The sequence below is a fragment of the Anabas testudineus genome, chromosome 21 (genome assembly GCF_900324465.2).
Source record: "Anabas testudineus chromosome 21, fAnaTes1.2, whole genome shotgun sequence".
In the NCBI taxonomy this organism is placed as follows: domain Eukaryota; kingdom Metazoa; phylum Chordata; class Actinopteri; order Anabantiformes; family Anabantidae; genus Anabas; species Anabas testudineus.
In genome coordinates this window covers 6,228,815-6,244,435 of record NC_046629.1, presented here as the reverse complement: position 1 = coordinate 6,244,435, position 15,621 = coordinate 6,228,815, and the positions used below count along the sequence as shown (strand labels likewise).

The 15,621-nt window shown below is 38.7% G+C and overlaps 2 protein-coding genes and 1 long non-coding RNA gene across 14 annotated transcripts in view; 2 read left to right on the top strand and 1 right to left on the bottom strand.

Annotated features, from left to right (window-relative positions):
- LOC113173819 (mitogen-activated protein kinase kinase kinase kinase 4-like) overlaps positions 1 to 1,903 on the top strand; it is a 67,382-nt gene extending 65,479 nt beyond the window's left edge. For all 3 annotated transcript variants that reach the window (XM_026377399.1, XM_026377398.1, XM_026377397.1), the window contains one exon: positions 649 to 1,903. In XM_026377399.1, coding sequence (XP_026233184.1) covers positions 649 to 732 — 84 coding nt within the window. In that variant the 3' untranslated portion in view covers positions 733 to 1,903. The remainder of the gene's footprint in view (positions 1 to 648) is intronic.
- The window catches only part of LOC113173827, a 60,033-nt gene that overhangs the window by 10,237 nt on the left and 34,175 nt on the right, over positions 1 to 15,621 (bottom strand). For all 8 annotated transcript variants that reach the window (XR_003299838.1, XR_003299843.1, XR_003299841.1 and 5 more), the window contains exons 2-5: positions 14,833 to 14,946; positions 14,570 to 14,617; positions 13,357 to 13,491; positions 609 to 2,798 (exon numbers count right to left, since the gene is read on the bottom strand). This is a non-coding gene — a long non-coding RNA (uncharacterized LOC113173827). The remainder of the gene's footprint in view (positions 1 to 608; positions 2,799 to 13,356; positions 13,492 to 14,569; positions 14,618 to 14,832; positions 14,947 to 15,621) is intronic.
- On the top strand, positions 8,467 to 15,390 carry LOC113173826 (interleukin-1 receptor type 2). 3 transcript variants are annotated; one of them, XM_026377409.1, is made up of 11 exons: positions 8,467 to 8,714; positions 9,250 to 9,277; positions 10,249 to 10,342; positions 10,675 to 10,933; positions 12,021 to 12,195; positions 12,371 to 12,548; positions 12,974 to 13,060; positions 13,200 to 13,265; positions 13,373 to 13,508; positions 14,143 to 14,288; positions 14,857 to 15,390. In XM_026377409.1, exons 1-11 carry the CDS (start codon positions 8,635 to 8,637, stop codon positions 15,000 to 15,002), a joined length of 1,395 nt encoding a protein of 464 aa, XP_026233194.1. In that variant the 5' UTR covers positions 8,467 to 8,634; the 3' UTR covers positions 15,003 to 15,390. The 3 variants fall into 3 exon arrangements, with proteins under 3 accessions (XP_026233194.1, XP_026233196.1, XP_026233195.1); XM_026377411.1 differs by lacking the exon at positions 9,250 to 9,277 and having other exon boundaries at positions 8,559 to 8,714; XM_026377410.1 differs by lacking the exon at positions 9,250 to 9,277 and having other exon boundaries at positions 8,636 to 8,714; positions 10,231 to 10,342.

Here is a 15,621-nt window from a genome sequence, read left to right as displayed (position 1 = left end):
TTTGCTCAATCTCTTTTCGCTCAACTCTATCAGCTGTGGAAGTAAATTCCGAGTGCTCCAGTTTCTCTTCTCTTAACTTAGCTGGGGTGCCTGGACTAACGAGAAGTAAATAATCAGACAACATTTCTTCCCCTCTGTGGTTCCTTAGCTGCTTGTATGGAGTTCCTGTTAACAAACCACCGAGGATGCGTGTAGAAAACACATTTCCACAATGTCATAATAGCTCCTATATGGACTTTTGAGAAATAAATCAGCATGCTGGAAAATCCTGTGATATTGCACGTTAGAGGAGAACTTTTTTTTTTTATAACATCATCGGACTCATAGCATTGGATAAAGTTCGGCAGCTAACAAAATACATGTATCACCACCTGCTTTCACAGATTTTTAAAGCGAAATGCATGTTTAACAGCTGGTAAACAGCACACAGTGTAAAACAGTCATAGCTTCATAATATCCATTGCTCTGATCAGATCATTGGTGCTAACAGCTAATTCTGGACTGTAAGCCAGCAAGCTAGTGTTTTCCCCACTTATTTACGCGGCCATAGGTTTAAATTCAAACTGGATCTGAAAGGGTGACTAGAGAATGTGAGGGTGTGATCATACCATGTAGTAAAACCTCCAAACATCTGTGTCCCCTCTTCAGGTTTTCTTCGCCTCCGTTCGCTCAGGAGGATCCAGCCAGGTCTACTTTATGACTCTGGGCCGAAGCAACCTGCTCAGCTGGTAGAGGTCCACATCCTGCTGTCTTCCTCCTCTTTGTCCTCATCCTCCTCATTGTCCTCCACCCTTGCAAACACTGGATCTCGGAACCCACCGTTGACATCTTGTCAGCCCTTGGACAACCAAAAGAGAACAAAAACAGCAACCAGTCAGCCCCATTGGCACAGTCGACAACAATGGCTTCACCTTCCCTCTGGAGCTGCAGCCTTGCTGCATCTGAGCTCCAGGGGCTGCTTCCAACATAGTGACAACCAGTCACAGTCGTCGCCCACTGAAACACCTGAAGTGACGACTTGCGTACAAAAATAAATCAATGATGATGTGTGAAAAGAAGAAGGAAAAAATTTAACGTGAAGTCAAGGAAACGAGGCAAATGGCTTTGTTTCATGCTCCGCTTTCTTGGTGCTCATCAGACTGTGATGGGATGATGATGGGTACCTCTGTATAATTTCCGTGATCCTGGGCTGGTCAGTAACCTTGAGGTTTTCTAACTACTAGTACTGCTACCACTACTATTACTACTACTGCTACCTTCTGCAGGTCTGCCCTCTTGTAAGACAGTTGCTCCTGTGCCCTATGTTCCTACCCTCCACCCTTTCTTATGAGCATTCATGGGGTTGGTGGGGTCAGAGTTTGTTGTATTAATGCTACAGTAATGTGTGTAAATGTACTTCTGTTTGGTCCAATTACTGCTGACGCGCTGGTTAGAGGTTGTAAGCCAGGGAGTAATTGTAAAACCCTGGAGCCAGTGACATGCAGGCAGGAGGGGGCTCATATTTGAGGTTTTATTGTTAGGTTTGATTGACAGGATTCGAGTGGAGGGTTTTGTGTGTGTTGCTCATGTATTGTGTTGTTCGGACAGGTGCTTTAAGAAAAGGGGATGATAGAGAGAAAGTGATTTTGAAGCAGATGGATTTCAGAATAGTATTTTTTGAATTATTACTATTATTCCTTAAAGATAAGTGTAACTATGTGGAGTTAAACATGTCTTTTACCTTTACCTTTTTTTTTTTCTTTTTTTTTTTTAAAGATATACGCACATCCACCCACAGTCCACAGTCTGCTTGCTTTTACTCTGAACCTACAGAAGTGCAAGGTGTGTTTTTGATGTGGGTGTGGTCCAAAAAGTAAAATAAATAAAGGTGTGTATGTACAATAAAAGTTCATTTATGCTTCTGGATAGCGTCGTTGGTCATGTTTTTCCCCACACCAATCAGACATCCAACCCCGGTTGGATTGTCAAATATGAAATGAAAGAAAAATATGATAATTGTGTGATTAAGTAGAGGAGAAAGTTTAGTGTATGTACAAGTGCGCATGCGGTTGGAGAGTTCAGTGTTGTTGACAAATTGCATTTTTCTGGAAGGGAAACATATGGTCAGCAGGCTTATTTCAGTAGAATTTCTTCCGGAGAGGCAGTTTTCAAATAATAAAATTTTTGAGTTGTATGAACTCAGTGCACTACGTGTCAAGAATGTAGAAAGACTTATTAATGTGTGGTGGTCCACAGCATGAGATGATGTTTTTGCTTTGTATCTTGGCACACGTGATCAATCCTAGATGTTACATTTTGAGTTAAGACAATTAGAAGTTGCAGCAGCGGAGCCTCTATGTCAGATGTAGATATTTTCTGGGGTGGGGAGGGATTTGTTTTGCAACCTTTCCACAGAAGCAAACAAGTCAGAGCTGAGATTTTCTGGTATCCCGCAAATCTCCTCAAGTATGTCAGGAACGCTTTTCAATCAAGTAAGGATGTAACCCTATAAATTCAACACTCAGACTCACAATTTCAGTGTTACTGTGATAACACAACTTTGATGAAGTGTCACAAAATGGGCAACAAGGAGAAGCACTTTCCACACTCGGCTGTTTGTGAATAAACTGAAGACAGCAACTCACTTTTTCGGGAAGGAATTGTGTTCTCTAAGTTGTGCTCCCCACTTTTTTGCTCCAACAGCTGTTTCAGTTGTCTGTATATGTGAAAGACTGATCATCAAACTGCAGCAGCAATCTTTAAGCCATCTGGTCAACTGGATTTTTCTGTTTCCACAACAAAAGACTGCACATTGTTCACTGAAAGAAGAAGAAAGAAAAAAATATAGGGGGGGGGGGGGGGGGGGGTGCAAAGGAGAGTGCAGTTAGTGCTCGGGCTTATGTCAAAACATGTTTTCATCAGGTCACAGTTTATCTTGGGCATGTTTTTCCCAATGATAATTACACAAAAGCAGTGTTTTCACATGAAAAGGTTACTGGTGGTGACTCAGTAACTCACTTGGTTTCTGTCACAAACATTTTCCTACCCTCGTATAGAGAGGCTGTTTGGACACCAATGCTGTGTTGTCTGGAACTATGTGCAGTAGTAAATGTGTGTCTCTTATTGCATCAAGGCCCTGATGAGTGGCTGTATTAACATCATAATTTTTTTTTTTTATTATAGATATTCTTATTGGGCTACAAAGAGAATGAGATCCAAGTCTGTATCTGATGAGAAAAAGCAGTCGCTTACCGACTCACATTGGAAAAAGTGCCAAGAGAGCAGCATTTAAAACATGTAAAATTGTTATGAAAACCACTACTTAGAAATTCTTTAAAAAAAAAAAAAATCACTTGAAGCAATGTGTATTCCTAAGTTTTAGAGCTAGTGGAGAAGCTTAACTATAGTTTCTGTTGTTTCTGTAAGTCTATGTACACGTAAATATGCGACTGCGGTGGTTTAATATAATGCTCACCTTAGCTGGAGAAAATGTTTACAGAGGTAATGTTTTGTGACACTAATGTGCATCACGGTATTTATGTTTAACACATATGCGTCTTGGTTTTATACTTTGTTTTTGCTTTTTGAGCCCAGTTTTTATTGAATATTTTAATTTTTTGTCATTTCCTCTACCCCAGTAAATAACCTACTTACAAAACGCTAAAGAACACACGTTCCTTTCAGGTATTCACATAGCGCTGCTTCATCGTGGAAACATTGCAGTGAAGTTCCCTGCAGGCTTGGATGTGAGGCAATGTGTTTTTCCTCTGCTGTTTCTGCCATGCTACTCTAACTTATGTCCTCTGTGTATGATGGGAAGTCATGTATTTTCCTGAAAGTTTTTTTCTTTGAATAAACTTTAATTTTAAAAGAAAAGTTTGTCTTTTGTGCTTAATAGGCCTCTGTTGCTGTTTGTTCCCTAAACACATTCAGACATGTTGAAACAACACACGTTGTAACATATGTTGGCTAATGGAAACACACTAACACAATAGCTGCCCTTTTGTTGGTCTATTTCAACAAATGTTGACAGTTTTAAAACTCACAATCATGACTCAGTTAAAGAATACTAAGATTATTTAACAATAATTGGTTGAGATAGCCTTACCAGGAAGAGTTGGTTGAAAAATAAAATAGTATGGGTATCTTGCAAATTTTGATTTCTTGTGAGGCTATCTTGTGGTGTCTGATCTCAGTGTGTCTCTCAGACGCAGCAGGAAAGACAAGTGCGGATGTGTTATGTAAGGGACCTTCTACTGGCATGAGAATTTTGATGAATGGAAGATGTGATTTTTATAAACAATGCAGTCACTGGGGAAAGTATTCCTCCATACCTCTATGATATGTTGCATATTTTTTTACGGCTTTGTAAATGTATCTAGAAATAAAATGCATGTCAGCAGCAACACTTAACTTTGTGTTGATAATGATGTGCATGTAGAATGACATTTAAACACCACTGATGTTTTGACGTTTTTGTTTCCATCTTATCTAAATAAATTGAGGGAAGGGTTTTCCTATTCATCTGTATGTAAAAGGTAGAACTGAATCTTTTATGCTATATGCATCTAAAATGTTGCCACACAATACAAGGTATTTCTTAGTTCACTTTGCTTATAAGGAAAAATATTTTGTTGAGTTGAGGTTATGAATTTCAGAAGGATTTCAGAAAGCAAATACTGTTGGTAAGAGCCTTTCATTTGATAATTACTGAAGGATTAATATGTCTCACCTGGCAACACAATCGGGTCAGCTGACCTGATCTGAATGTAGACTATTGAATGAACAGGTTTTACCATCAACTGATTTTTCTTCCCTGATGGCATAAGCTTATTCCAATGTAACAATGCTAGGACTCATCAAGCTCAAATTGTGAAAGAGTGGTTTGGCGAGCATTAGACCTTAAGCCATTTGCGAATCGTAATGTGCTGGAGAAGACTTTACCCAGCACTTCAAAACAAATGCATGCATGGAAGGAGTACAGTAAACGTGCCGACATTGCTTAAGGTTATCCAAATGATGATTCAATTCAATTCAATTCAATTTTATTTGTAGAGCGCTTTTTACAATTGACATTGTCACAAAGCAGCTTTACACAACCAAAGAGATGATGACATTGAACAGTGTTCAATTAAAAATGGCAAGACACTAATCTATATAGTAATCTCTTCTGCCATCCAGCTTCTCCACTCCTTCTCTTGTCTGCAGAATTTTGTCATGCAAATGTACAGCCAAACCAACTCAAAACCTGCATACATAGTAAGAGGATGTCAAGTTTACAGATGGTGACTTTTAGGGTACTACACTGATATGTTGAGTGGCTAGAAGGTGACTTCCTAGGCATAAAGCAGGATTGTCAAACTGTTTAGTCATCTGGTGTTATTGAGTATCAACTCATGAGGCTATTTGGAGACTTCCCAAAACATGCAACATCTCCTGCTTTCTCAATGGCCAAACATTAGAGTTTGCCGAAAGGTGTGTACCATGTCTGTCACCTTTTCACCTGCATGTGTTAACATAGCATTGTAAAAGAGGATAATTCTGTTTCAGATTTGAGCAGAATGTGCTGAGATGAAGGTTTATTGTCTATTTTAATTTGTCATGTTTATGAAATATAAGAGGTTCAGACAGCAGGAAAACACTTGATTAAAAAAATAAAAGGGGGGGGGGGGGGGGGTTTAACACCATGCTCACTGTCATTCAAAAACCTCTTCTTACTACAAGCAGAAGTTCCACACCATATCTCTCGGCTATATGTCTCTCTGGGACCTAGCTTAACCATCTGCAAAGATGGTATATAGTGGAAATACTACATGTTATTTATCACATTTTATTTATTACAGTCGCCTTAACCAAGTGATAACGCTCTCTGGTATCAATACCCCGAGTAGCAATACTCCCCCAAGCTAACACGAACAGATCTCCATGGTTAGCCTTACATACATTAGCAATACTCCCACACTCTAACCCACCTGGAAGTAGAAACACTGCCAGTTAGCCCTGCTATCACCTGGCCACACCAGCTTAGCTATAGCACTGTGATACAACAGTAGCTTTACAGCTATAACGTCCTGCTAGTGATCATGGCTACCGCTGATTCCACTAAAGCAGAGGAGACAGTATAGGCACGAGCACGTCCTTGTGGTGACAAGATGTCAAGCTGGGATACCTAGCTTGTGTATGATGTGCCTCGGGCTAAAACATGCCCAACCGAGTCTTTGGAGGAGTGTGCAGACTGTAGCCTATTCCCCCTTGAGGTTCTCCGGCGCTGGCTGTCTCATCAGACTAATTTGTCAGGCGATCTAATGGTGGCTTCCACAGCACAGACGTGTGTAAACGTGCCGTTGCCAAGCTGAATGTCCTGTGACCTCAGGTTTGGGCCAAGGAGGCTCGATCTCGCTGTGATGAAAAAAAAAAAAAAACTGCCAAAAGTGACCGGCAAAAAGACGGGCAAACTCCTCCTGCTGATCTTTCCAGAGTTGATGGAGAAACTTGCAGTCTCCTGGTGCATCAAGCCAAAATAGAGAGAGGCATCCTGTTGCAGGCAGTTTGATGCTTGATTATGAGGGGATGGAGAGACACGTTCTTCGCAACATGCACTCGATAGAGCCTGCGATGGAGGCTCAACTCAACCCGAGGACAACCCTGTCATTAGCGGGATACGTCTTCTAGTCCATAGGGGATAATTTCCATTCCAGCCTGACAGAGAAGTCATACAAGGCGGCTGCACTCTCGGTCCGGGCCCTTGATGCCTCTTCGCTCCTGATGAAATACCAAGCCAAGTTGAAGAAAGAGATGACAGCTTCAACTGACTCAAGCTCATGGGAGGTGGTGTGCATCCTTAACGACCACTGCCTCTACCTCCATAAGAGATAGCAGTGAAAGGGAACTGGGACCCTCTTATGGCTTAATCTCACATTAATTACCTGGAACTCTTGGCAGTACATCTGCTACTGAAAGATTTCCTGCCTCTTCTGATGGGACACCATGTGTTAATTTGGACAGACAACACCACAGTGGTGGCTTATATCAACAGACAGGGGGTCTGAGATCCCCTCGACTACATACACTGGCACACAGACTGTTAGTCTGGAGCTTTTTTTGTCGCTATAATCCACTTGTGCTGGGGGTGCTGAACTGCGGAGAAGATCTTTTATCCAGAAGAAACCCACTTCAGGCAGAATGGAGGCTTCACCCAGATGTGTTGAGTCTGGTGTGGGAGCTCTATGGACAGCCAGCTATGAACCTATTTACAACGAGGGAAAACACACAGTGTCCTCTGTATTTATCACTACATGACCAGGATGCTCCTCTGGGGGTGGATGCTCTGACTCACCAGTAGGCCAAGGGTCTTCTGTATGCATTCCCTCCAATAGCTCTGATCTCCCCCAACCACTGCCAGTTTGGGGAGCTGTCCAATCAGGGGAGATTCATGCCCTTTCAGTACATCCCTCATATATAACGTTCTCTTGAACATGAGGCTGACCTTACAACCTTATCCGGCTTTCATGCCTAAGGTGTTGGGTTCGTGTTCTTCAACTGACCTTGTATCTTTCTATCCCACACCCTTCTCATCTGATGAGCATCAAGAGTTGCATATGCTATGCACAGTTTGGGCCTTGCGCATCTACATGGAAATGTTTTTCAACACAATGACAATGCCAGACAAACATTATTGGCTGTTCTCTGTCACCTTCCCCTTACTTTCAACATTACATACATAGAAGCTGACAATTGACACAGTGACACAGAAATTTCTTCATGACCTAGATTTGTAAAAGAAAAACCACACCTGAACTCAGCCCAAGATTAAAGCTTTTCTTACTCAAATGTCTGTGTCATTTCCCTTGATTTCCCCCAAGTAAAATATCAAATGCCACCCACGCTGATGAACGTGCAAAATGCCATATACTGAAAATTAGGGAGTGTCACACATTTTATTATAAAATGGATGGCTTATAATTAGAGTACTAAACATAAGGTGTTATACCTAAAGAAGCAATATGGAAACACTACATCCATACCGTAGCCTGTAAGTCACATTAAGATAAGAGAAACATCGTCACATCATATGATCAGCCTTTAAATAACCAGATAAGAGACCACATGCTACAGCTACAAATTTTACAAGATTTCAGAAGCAAAAACAAATATCTTTACACTTTCATTGTGGTGTCATTGCAGTAGGGTAAAAAGTATGTCTGAGATTAATTCTTTCTAAAACTGGGCAAAAAAACAAACCCACATATTTGTGCATGGCTGGCTTCTACTAGTGGTTATTGCCTTGATTTAGGTAATAGGGGTTAACAAGGCTTGGTTAACTGGCCGCCTTTCCCTCATATGTGGATAGCTGGTTTGTGTGTGTTTGTGTGCCCAAACAAACATGTCCACCACTGATGCAAGAGGCAGGTGATGGCTGTGAAAAAGCAGTTCATAAAAAAAAGATAGAACCTGCAGAAAATCTTACTGGACCACAACAACTGGAGCTTTTCTCCCACGGTATATGCGTGTGCGTTGAGGAGTCAGCAGATGTAAGTGGTGAGCTGTACAGTACACTGTGTTACATTGGGAAACCTGAGAAATTTCCATCTCAGAGGGGTGGGAACCTTGAAAAGAGAGCACAGGTTTCCCCTGAGTCGATAGGAACCTGACCACATGCTGCTACAGTGCATGCTGTCAGCATATCTGCCTGTCCTAACCATCACAGCCGGAACCACCACAGTCACCTGTCCACTGTAAGTACACTGCACTGTACTGCTGTGCTACAGTCATATGCCAGTGTAATATCATAATATTGCTTTTGTTGTTGTAAATTTTGTTACAATATTGCTTATATTTTCTAGTTTAAATAAGGACAGCATTCAGTCTAAGAATTTCAAAACATCTTTGGTGGCTTGAGATGTTTTTTCTCAAAGTGAATGTACAACACAGAAAAATAAGCTGTGATTTCTAAATGCAATTTCTAAGTAATCCCAACATAATCCTAAATTATAAAAACGCATTGCATTAAATTAAATGCAAATAAAGCAGAAGTACTATAATGAGGACCACTGATTCATTATCTCTTTCTTATTAAATAACAGAAAATGTGACTGTCAGGCATTTGACCATGAGGAAGAATAGGTTTTGCTTTAACTGATACTATCCATGTGACGTGTTTCCATTAATGTCATAAAATGTCAAGCTTAGTTCATTGTGACTCATGTAGAGATATTTGATGTATAACAATGACTCTCCTTTCCATTCATTCCATTCCCTTTGATGACACAGAGACTCTACCCGGGAACATTTATCGATTGTATGTATGTGTGTGTGTGTGTGTGTGTGTGTGTGTGTGTGTGTGTGTGGGTGAGTGTGTGTGTGTGAGTGTGCCTGCTGTCAGCTGTTGAAACGTGAGGAAACTGAAGCAGAAGTGAAAACCTTGTTTCCATGGAAGTGATGTTGTTGAGCTCTGCTGCATAAATTCTGGGCAAGAACCCAAGAGTTCCTCTCTGAAGCAGACCTAGCTAAACCTCAGAAAATTTAGACCAGGGTATTATATTATTGTTTTGGATTAGAAGCAAAATACTTTGTATTACTTCATAAATTAAGTCTTTAATTTTGTCTTTAACTGATACTGTAACTAACACCAGACAAATACTCTACTTAATCTATTAATTAACTCATATTTTCTGAAACCTTTAGTGTCTCATTGTACAAATTATAAAAAAATGTGCCTATATATATATTTTTTTTTTAACTAATTGATAAAAAAAATGCTTTGTTTACAATATTCTACTATCATTATTATTATTATTTCCTAATTTTGCTGACCTCTGCTATTACTGGCCTTTGTTAATGTGACTCAATATACGTGTTGCTGTTGGTAAACCCCCATTGTTATATTTGGCACAGGGGCGGGATGAAAGCGTGATGTCACAAGTTTTACAATCCACAAACGACTTTAAATTACAGCCAAATGTGTGTTAAACTGTGCTTGAGGAAACAACACTGGAAAAGTCCCAGCACCAGACAAGTTTTACTTTATAAATGATTTATTTTTATCGCCATTTGTTTTTAAGAGCTTTCGTATTTATAATACTACAGAAAAGTTGCACTTTGTAGTCCTTACTCTTCCAGTTTGCTCCGGTTTGCTCTCTTCCAATTCTACTAGCTCAAAGTTAGTAAACTGAAAAGAACTGAAAACATTCTGCGACCTGGCCCACTAGGTAGACATCACTATATATTTTTTCAGTGTATCTGCTATTTCAGATTTGTATGCCCTTGCAGACTGCCACCATGGTCCGGTTAGCATTGATGTTTTGTGTGGTCATCATCAAATCTAGTTTTGGAAGACCTCCATTACCCCCACTTCCTATGAAAGGTAAGCATGCTGTATATTACTGTATGTAGCTGCTTATATAGTCAATTAAACACAAATAAACATGGACCAAATTTCACTCTAGTCTAGTCTAAATCTGAATAGCAACATACTGTGTGTCCATACTTAGTCTGTGTGCAAGATACTCTTCATGAATCAGGTGGAGTTACAGAATGCCACGAAGCACAGTGGTGTTTCCCTAGCCAAGTGTACAACAACTTCAAACAATATGTTTAAACTTATCAGGTGTCTGCTGTTTTTCATTTCCTAATGTATCAGCAACTCAACATGCTGCTGTAATCATAATAATTACATTTATGTTGTTTTTCTTGCAGGTGGCTGCTACCATGTGTTTTCCGAGATAGAAATATTCAGAGTGGAAGGTGAAGCCGTAATTCTTGCCTTTCCAATGTTTGAGCGTGTGCTTGAAGTACGCAACATCGCCCCTCCAACAGCAAATTATCTCATCACCAAGGGCAATGGCACAGAGGCTGTAGCCTATCAGGGTGAGGGTCGAATCCAGCAACGTAACAAACAGTTGTGGTTTCTCCCAGCACAGGCTTCAGATTCAGGGGAATATACCTGCACCTACAGGTAATTATCAAGACTTAAAATAACTACTCATCCCTTACTCGTTCTGTTTCTACAAAAAAAGTTATATAGTAAAAAAAAAAGAAAAAAGAATTTGATATATACAACTCGAGTTGTGTTTGTATTATTGTTTTGTTTGTATTACTGTTTCCTGCACCCCAACCAGTCGAGGCAGATGGCTGTTTAACTTGAGCCTGGTTCTGCTGGAGGTTTCTTCCCCTAGGGGGAGTTTTTCCTCTCCACTGTTTGCCTAGTGCTTGCTCAAGTTGATCTTGTTGGTCTACCTGTGTTTTTTGTCTCTCTTGTGAAGCACTTTGTAACATATCTTTAGAAAAGTGCTCTATAAATAAATTTATTATTATTATTATTATTATTATTATTATTATTATTATTATTATTATTATATATTTTTTCCTATTCTTGTCCTAAATGTCCTACAATTCCTCTGTAAAATTTCCTAATACAAATTACACTATCAGATGTTACAGCATAGAGAGCATAAGAATGATACTGACAAGAGACCTGTTAAAAAAAACAAACAAACACTTGAGGCAGTGAGAAAAATGAGATTATTTCTTCTTCTAAATTGCTGCAATGTATAAGCTGATATGATCAGTTTCTATTTACAATAAATAATTAACAATAATAATAATAAAAATGATGATAATAATAATCTCGAAATACTCCATATATTCACATCAAGTCACTAGAATGTTTTTCTCCCAGTGGAGAAAGTCAGTAGTTAAAAGAGAATTGGTGAGAAGTACAAATTATCTTAAATCACTCATCTGTGCCACTTAACAACTAATCTGTTCTTCCATGAGGTCGATTGTCTTTTTACATAAATTTAGCAAGCCTACAGCAGTAGATGTAATTTCTCTGGAAACTAATGCAATATGTCTTTATGATATTCTCTGAATTAAATCAACAAATAAGTAATATAACAAATAGAAAATAAAAATAGCTTTTAACTTTGTGCACAGTGTGAATCTAACTGAAATTGAATGTTTTTGCTTAAACACAATTAACACATCATCTTGCTACTTGTGATTTCATAACTTTCATAATTTCATGTAACCATTGTCTCCAGAAATGAAACGTACTGTATAACTGGGAGTATCACACTGCATGTGTACAAGTCCAGTTATGCGAACATGGAGAAAGTGTCCTATCCGATCTCAGCCACAGTGGGAGAGAATCTGATCTTCGGTTGTCCATCTCTAAGTAACTTCAACAAGACAGACCGACTGATAGAGTGGCACAAGGTGAGAGGAAATTTTAATTTAATATTGGCTCTTAGTCAGCACCAACAGTAACTAATGAACAATGATGATTTTCCACTAATATACGGACACTTATTTCAAAGCTTTTTTAAAAATACATAAAAAAAAAAACATGGTTTTCAATTAATTTTAAACTTTATTCTTTTCTTGCTGACAGGAATCTAGCCCCACTGCCCTTCAGCTAAGAAGAGAGAGTTCCTTTGGCCAGGACAAAGGTAACCTGGTAATTCCTGCCATAAAGAGATCCCATGCAGGTCTCTACACCTGCCAGCTCGATGTGCTCATCAACAATCAGCAGTACAAAGTCAGAAGAATCATCATGCTTCATGTGGATGGTGGGTAATGTGTCAGCTTTTGTTGTATAAAAGGGTTAAATAAGTATTTCTTAGTATATGTGAGTGTAAATGCGCCTCTAGTCTTGTCTTATCTTATTAAAGTCATAACTATTACAATAATGAACCAAACAACTGAATGCTAAAATCAGCAATTACTGCTGTAATTAGACTACCTGTATATGATCATGAGTAATAAAAAAAAAAACACTAATGGAGATTTCAGTTTACTTCAGTAACAGGATAAACTATGACCCTGCCCTGTCCTCTACTGGTCTAATACGTGTAACACACCATCTTACCACAATTCAATCAACCCCCCCCCCATATTGTATAATATCTATATAGTATGAAATCAGTTATTGTAATAGGGTTATTGGATGGGTTCACACATGTCTAAATTTGTATGTTTTATTTGTGTCTGCCAGGCCCACACCCTGAAATCACTACCACTTTGCCAGATGCCTCTACAACCTCTGACCCAGGTTTGATCAGCAGCGACAGCACTGCTCCTTGTGAGTTTTTTACGTTACTTTTCTTTTATTTATTTTTTTCCTTTATATGAGCTAAATTTTTATTTGAGAATAAAAAACAATGGTACAGTTGTTTTTAACTTTTGTTTCTGTTCAAATGTTTGTTGCCTGTATATTTTAGCTTCAGTAAATCAACCACCTGTGATTGTTTCACCACTAAACGGAACAATTTTTGAAAGTCCACATGGTGAGTAACGATCATGATAAGTTTCATGCTTGTATACGAATTGACTATATTATGAATGTATTACTTCGACAAAGGTGTAATATCAATTTACCTCTGACTTGATTTAGGTTCAGGACTGGAGTTGTTTTGCACAGTGCTCACTGAATGTAAAACGGCAGATTTCACTGTGGTGACATGGCTGATCGATGGCCAATCAGTGGAGTTATCATACCTTGGTAGCCGGGTTCTGCAGGGAGGAAGGAAGTAAGTGTTCAATTGTTTTGATAGATATTTCCTCTCAGTGCGAAAAGCTGCGGTCAAAAAATAAAGTAACCAACTGGTTAGGAAAATGAGGAAATGAATTACTTAAATTTAGGTGTAAAGCCATCAAACCAAAAAAAGTACAAGCTACTTTGAAAAATATATATTTACTTTGGAGCCCCCAGGGGGCAGAGAGAGTTTATTACTTTATCTTACACAGAAAACTACTGTCAAATTGGAAAACTAACTAAAAATAAATTCTTGACAATGTATTGCTTTTAAATATAGTTTCCAGATTTTATTTTTACTTTTTATTGCTTACTGGCCCAGGATAATGTGTGCATTGCATTCACTTTTTGTATTTTCTACACACACTTCATTTCCAACTTTTCCCAGTGTAAACACTTAACGGCAACTAGTAAAAACAAACACTTTTAGTAGTGATATGTTCTCTCTGAGTTTAACCTTCTTGGTTTCTACTTGTCCCTTAACAGTGCTAAAAGGGGAGTCTTATTATTCTAAGCATCTTGCCTATTTTTAGACCTGATGTACACCCAGTAGACATTTATAGTTATTTTCCCTCACATAACTCACTAAAATCACACAGTAATATGTAAACAGCAAACTTTGTTTTCAGGATAACCAGTGTGTCTGAAGGGTGCCTGATTGAGGTGGGACTAGCTGTTATTGGGATGACAGAAGAAGAAGCGAAGGCCGAGCTAAAGTGTGTCACTAAGAACCAAGGAGGAAGACAGGAGGTTGTCATACAGCTTCAACTAGAGGGTGAGTTATGTATTTTTAGTGTTTATATGGAGTCTTTGTAATATGAGAGCCCTACAGAAATATTTTTACCACTAAGCATACTGGTGTCAAGGAGCTAAATCCTTCTTAAATAATGTTAGAAATTTCATCAGATAGTTATAATATACAATCTGCTCCAAAAGTATTAGAATGGCATGGATGATATTTTTGTACTTGCAGTACACTGAAGACAGTGTAGTACCGTAAATTGATTGTGTAATTTTGGTCATTGCTGGTGTTGATGATGAGAGAAGTGCACTCACCAAAGTAACAGTAAAGCTGAGTTCTGGTAACAACAATAGCCATAATACCTGACAGAGGAAGAAACAAGAGCAGTCAGAACATTAGACAGACAACAAATGAGCCAGAAGTTTTCAAATGTGAAAAGTTCAGGAGGTTTATTTCCATTGCATGTTCCAATGAACAGACATGAGTGAGAATCTTAATCTGCATCATAACCAACAAAATCAAGTTCCAATATTTTGGCATCATATCTGTGGCTTCCGCCATAAACCAAAACACTTACTTATCTTTGTCTGTCTCTTCACAGACTCCACATTTACATGGCTGGTGGTAGGTGTGGTAGCCGCATCCTGCTTCCTGACAGTTGTTTCCGTCTTCCTCTGCGTTCTCTTTAAACCTAAAAGGAAAAAGAAAATGGATTACATTCTGGCAAGGCAGAACAGCATCTTCTAATCAGTAGTTGAATCCAGCTACAGTAACATTCTGTTACCTACTGCCTTCCTTTCCTTCATCCTGCACTGAGAAATACACAATGTTGTTACTTATGAATGAAACTATTATTATTTCTGTTCTTTTACATTTCATAGTTTTCATTTCATTTTATTTTGACATTCTAACACTCCATCAAAAACAGACACTCACCGCGTTATAAAAAAAATAAAAAATAATTACAACAAAGTTCAGCAATGAGTTCTAAAACCATTTGTAAAGTCTTCTGCTTATTGGACCTGTGAAAACCATGTTTTTTTTTTGTTTATTTTGTGACAATCAGACTGTCAAATTCTGAATATGTAAATAATTTTACATCACACAGTAAAATGCAACATATCCAATGAGACAATGTACTGAGTCCATAAATTATTTTATCTCAAGTGTTTTCTGTGTGCAGCCACAAGAGGTCTCAACATGACAGCGTTTTAAATGTCACCACAACATGGGAGAACCCGTCCCAACTTCAGAAGACCGGGATAAAACAGAGTGAGAAAGGATTAAACTGACAGAACAGGGTTGGGCACTGAGAATGATTACCAACTTTATATACATATAAATTAAATACTTTTCATTAGAAGCA

Bases quoted from the DNA above. Each gene is read 5' to 3' on its own strand.
- LOC113173826 (XM_026377409.1), top strand. From the start codon at position 8,635: ATGCTGCTACAGTGCATGCTGTCAGCATATCTGCCTGTCCTAACCATC. The intron at 13,266-13,372 runs GTGAGTAACGAT...GACTTGATTTAG, and splicing joins AATTTTTGAAAGTCCACATG to GTTCAGGACTGGAGTTGTTT. The intron at 13,509-14,142 runs GTAAGTGTTCAA...CTTTGTTTTCAG, and splicing joins GTTCTGCAGGGAGGAAGGAA to GATAACCAGTGTGTCTGAAG.